Source organism: Vigna angularis, chromosome 8, assembly GCF_016808095.1.
Source record: "Vigna angularis cultivar LongXiaoDou No.4 chromosome 8, ASM1680809v1, whole genome shotgun sequence".
In the NCBI taxonomy this organism is placed as follows: Eukaryota; Viridiplantae; Streptophyta; class Magnoliopsida; order Fabales; family Fabaceae; genus Vigna; species Vigna angularis.
This window is the reverse complement of record NC_068977.1, coordinates 17,641,399-17,645,765: the sequence shown is the minus strand read 5'-3', so window position 1 is coordinate 17,645,765 and position 4,367 is coordinate 17,641,399. Positions and strand designations below refer to the sequence as shown.

The window sequence follows — 4,367 nt, the reverse complement described above, 5'->3', positions numbered from 1 at the left end:
TACCACACACAGTGTCTTGCATCAACATTCAACACGGTAATTATTTATTTTATTTATTTTCTTCCTGTTTTTTTATACCTTCATCTTTTCAACGTTGCTTCTACACAATTCGAAATAAAATTCTAACGGTAGAATGATTGGTATTCTACTTTACGAGTTTTCATGATTGAACAGAGATTTTTCACTAAGTTGCAATTAATGATTTTAAATTGTAATATTATTAGCTTTTTAAATGTAAATAAAATCGATAAATTTATATTATATAAATTAAATTTTAGAACCAAACTTTTAAATAAAACTATCTATTAGATATACAGGCATAATACGGGTAATTAGTCTAGATATCTCCGTGAACCATTTTCAGTGTTTTTCTTTTTAATGATAGAGTTTGAGGTTGATATTGTTTGTGATTAGATATTTTTTTTTTTTTAAATTAGAGTCCATATTTCTAACTTTTTTAGAGTAAAACGACAAGTTAGTATTATTAATGATTTAATAAATCAATATTATTGGTAATTAACGAAATAAGAGTAATGAAGTACACACTTATAAGAAGAAAAAACCTCACCCATGTATAATGAACTCTAGTTATAGGAAGATTAAATATTAAGGTTAATTTTCATTCAAACAAAACTTAATTTTGATTCTAAAATTATTGATCAAAATTGTCGGATAAAGAAAATAAACAAAAATTTAACATTAAAATTAATTTTTATTAAAGAACACTTAATATATATATATATATATATATATATATATATATATATATATATATATATATATATATATATATATATATATATATATATATATATATCAATTCTAAAGTTATTGATCAAAATGATCGATAAAGAGAATAATACTAGAATGTTTTGTTACATTAAATAGTATAATAAAGATAGGTAAGAAGAGAACAAGAAAAATAAAAGGAAAAGTAGTGTTGTGTTAAAATAACATTGATGGCAATTTCTTATACAAAAGAAGAAGAAGAAGAAGAAGAAAGAAAAAGAGCATTGCATTTCCTTTATTGTTACTATTAATATTATTGATGGATATGAAGTGTTGGACTTTGACTCTTGAGTCACCACATTCCTCTGAACACTTAACTTAGCAGAGTATGTTTATAAGATTAGGAAGGTCCTCTCCAAGCACTGCAATTCTGTACAATCACACCAAACTCTACAATTACTATGTTCAGTGGGTGCTACAAAAACAACAAATGTAGTAGCACTTGGTGGGTCTAATACATAATTAATTACACACCAGCTCAAATTTTTCCTTCTTATTATTATTATTACTTTCTTTTTGGTCTTCTTTTTTCCTAACAAAGCAGGGGACAAAACTGAAACATGAAAAACTCCATCAGCTAGTGAAAGCCCCCTCCAACCATGCTTGCGGCCTTCGCCTCATCAGCTGGTTTTGGAGTTGGCAGCAACACAATCGCCATTATGGCGCTCAGCGCCGCCGCCGCCGCCCCCACCATGAAAGCCGGCAAGTTGCCACCACCAAACAAAGCATCCCAAGGACCACTCAATGCAGACACCACCATCTGTACATTCACATGTGTAAATACATACATACTCAAATAATTCACTAATAATGAGAAAAAAATATATCAGTATCTGAATTCTACCTGTGGTACCACAATTGCAAGATTCAGGACTCCCAATGATAAACCTGAATCAACCAAAATTAATTAGTAAAACCCAATTGAATAAATAAAATTGTCTAATCGAGACAGGTTGTGAATTTATCTGTACCTTGCCCTGCTCCTGAAGCACTCGAGTATATTGATGCAAGAGCAAAAGGAACACTGAAAGTAATCTGAACACAATAATAGAAAATACATCATTAGTTTTAACTAAGGCAAGTAGATCATTTTTAAGCTTTTCATTCGATTCAACTTTTTCACATACTACCTTGTTTTTCTAATGCTTCAATAAACCTCGTTTTTAATGTAGGGTATGTTTCTTTTATCATTTTTTTTCAATCGGTATATGAATTATTATGAACAGTTTCTGACACACATTAGGTAATCCCTGCCAAAAAATATTAGACTGACAAGAAGTCCAAACCAAAACTCCACCGGTCAAAAGAGTCCACTTTTTTAGACTTTTCAAGATTCTTTATACAAGAGTAATGATCAAAGATTACAAACTCGCATTTATTTTTCTCTTTTCCAAGAAGAAACACTCTTAGATGTTTATCTTTTTGCATTTTTTAATAAACTTATTTCGTTATAAAAAATGAAAAATAGCCTTAAAAAAATTATAAGAGAATTTATGTATGTATGACAACTTGGTACGGCCCAACTGCTGTCCAACACCACGGTTGTCCATAATTATTTTTGAAGAAATATAAACAAAATAAAGTAGGGATTAATATGCATGTGAACAAATATTATATATATATATATATATAAATATATATATATATATATATATATATATATATATATGTAAAAAACGATTTTTGTAAGATGTAGGGATTAAAACATAAACATTAAAAAGGTTAAATGAATAATTTAATTACCGAAATGATGGGTTGATGATTTAATCGATTTAGAAAGAAACGTTAAAGTTTGTAAATTTGTAACCCAAAATCAGTAAACCAAACGCAGTCGTTTAAAACACGTCGAGAACAGAGAGAAAACGTTACCGCAAGGGGTACTCCGAGAACGGCGAAGAAAACCATGGACCCAACTGTGACGCCGGTGGAGGGGTGGCCCACTGCGGCGGGGTTCAAGTGGCGCTCGTGCTCCGCCACCTTGGTTATGACGATGGTCATCCCGAACCCAATCGCGAGAATGAAGTTCACGATGCCCCACAGCCTCTTCACTCCCCCAACCATGCGCCCCAACGGTTCAACCGCCAGCGACATGAACCCCAAAACGACGGCGTTTACCATGAGTCCCAGAGACCCCACGCGCACCCCCTTCGCGTACGCGTCCTCTCCAGCCGTTCCGCCGTACACCTCGCGACCCATCCAGTCAGTGTCGAACAGGAAGTAGGGGAACCACCCGACCCAGTTGATAGCTGTCACCAACATGAGCATCCACATGGGTCTTTTCAGCTCCTTCAACGCCCCGAAGAGCTGAAAGAAACACGAGGGCTGCGCGTCCTCTTGCACCGCCCGTGGCGGTACGGGCTTGTCCTTTACGTAAATGAGAGCTACCGTGGCCAAGAACAGCAGCAACAAGATCGAGAAAAAGAAACAGCTTTTCAGATTGGCGCAGAAAACATCGCACGCCTTGGTCTGCGTGAAGGGAAAAATCTTGTGCAGAGAACTATAAGACCCCGCTGCGTATCCCAACACGTTGCCGACGGCCATGAAGAACGAGAAAAACCCATTTGCTATTCTGGTTTTTCTCTGGTCCCCAGCCGCTAAGTCAGCCAGAAAGGCACGGCAAGGACCTTGTAACATGTTGTTTGCAACATCTAGGATCCAAAATCCTATGACGAACACCCCAACGGCCCGAGGACGGGTTTTTTTGGTTATGTCGTCGCCAGCTGAGTACCCTATATCGGCTGCATAACCGATAAGAAATACAGCTATGGCGACAGCCACTGCACCTCCGAGAATAAAGGGGCGTCTGCGACCGAAGCGAGAAGTGCTTTTGTCGCTGTAGTAGCCCACAATGGGCTGCACCACAAGTCCGGAGATGGGACCGCAGAGCCAGATGAAGGAGGCTGCGGCGTGTGGAACTCCTAAGAGCTGAACGTAAGGGGTGAGCAGAGAAAGCTGAAGAGCCCACCCGAACTGTATGCCCGCGGCTATGGACGCCACAGCAAACATTTTTCGGAGTGGGCTCGGCTCAGCCTGGCTGGCCTCCACACTGAGGGTGGTGATGGAAGGCTTTGTTGGGTCAATGGGTTTGGTTGGAGATGGTGCCTCCATAGTGAAGAAATTTCCTCAAAAGAGAGAAACCTTGTTTGTCTCTCAGTATGTTTTGTTTTCTCACAAGAGGAAGAACAAGAGAAGATATGTTGTGTGTGGAAGGAAAGAGGGAGTGTGGGATTTTATAGCGTGGGGAGAATGGATTCAACTAAATTTAGACAGTGAAATGTAGCTTAATGTGTGTGGATATATTTTTCATAATTCATAATGGATAATTAAGTTTATCCCTTTTTCTTCTCATATGTTATTATGTTCAAAGAGAGAGAGAGAGAGAAAGGGATCAAAGTGCAACGGGTCCTATTATTCTCAGCTTCTTCCTCGAATTCCTGTGATTTTACTTTTATCTTTTATCTTATCTTATCACCCCCTTAATGCATGAATTTCGGTTTACTGTTACATAAAGAATCTTTAGTTGTATGAAAAATTCTCCACATCACCTCTCTCTAATTAGACCGTTAAAAAATAAAAAA

General features: G+C 37.0%; 1 protein-coding gene across 1 annotated transcript; it reads right to left on the bottom strand.

Moving 5' to 3' along the window:
* Positions 1 to 999: 999 nt before the first annotated feature.
* LOC108345897 (sucrose transport protein SUC8) lies at positions 1,000 to 4,067 on the bottom strand. The gene is made up of 4 exons (XM_017584744.2): positions 2,659 to 4,067; positions 1,761 to 1,824; positions 1,634 to 1,677; positions 1,000 to 1,549 (listed from the first exon to the last, which is right to left on the bottom strand). The coding sequence occupies exons 1-4, from the start codon at positions 3,895 to 3,897 to the stop codon at positions 1,367 to 1,369; spliced, it is 1,530 nt and encodes a 509-aa protein (XP_017440233.1). The 5' UTR covers positions 3,898 to 4,067; the 3' UTR covers positions 1,000 to 1,366.
* Positions 4,068 to 4,367: the final 300 nt, after the last annotated feature.

Excerpts from the sequence above, each read along its gene's own strand:
- LOC108345897 (XM_017584744.2), bottom strand. The coding sequence starts at position 3,897 with ATGGAGGCACCATCTCCAACCAAACCCATTGACCCAACAAAGCCTTCC. Across the intron at positions 1,825-2,658 it reads TTCTCGGAGTACCCCTTGCG|ATTACTTTCAGTGTTCCTTT; the intron begins GTAACGTTTTCT and ends TATTGTGTTCAG. Across the intron at positions 1,550-1,633 it reads TTGCAATTGTGGTACCACAG|ATGGTGGTGTCTGCATTGAG; the intron begins GTAGAATTCAGA and ends GTGAATGTACAG.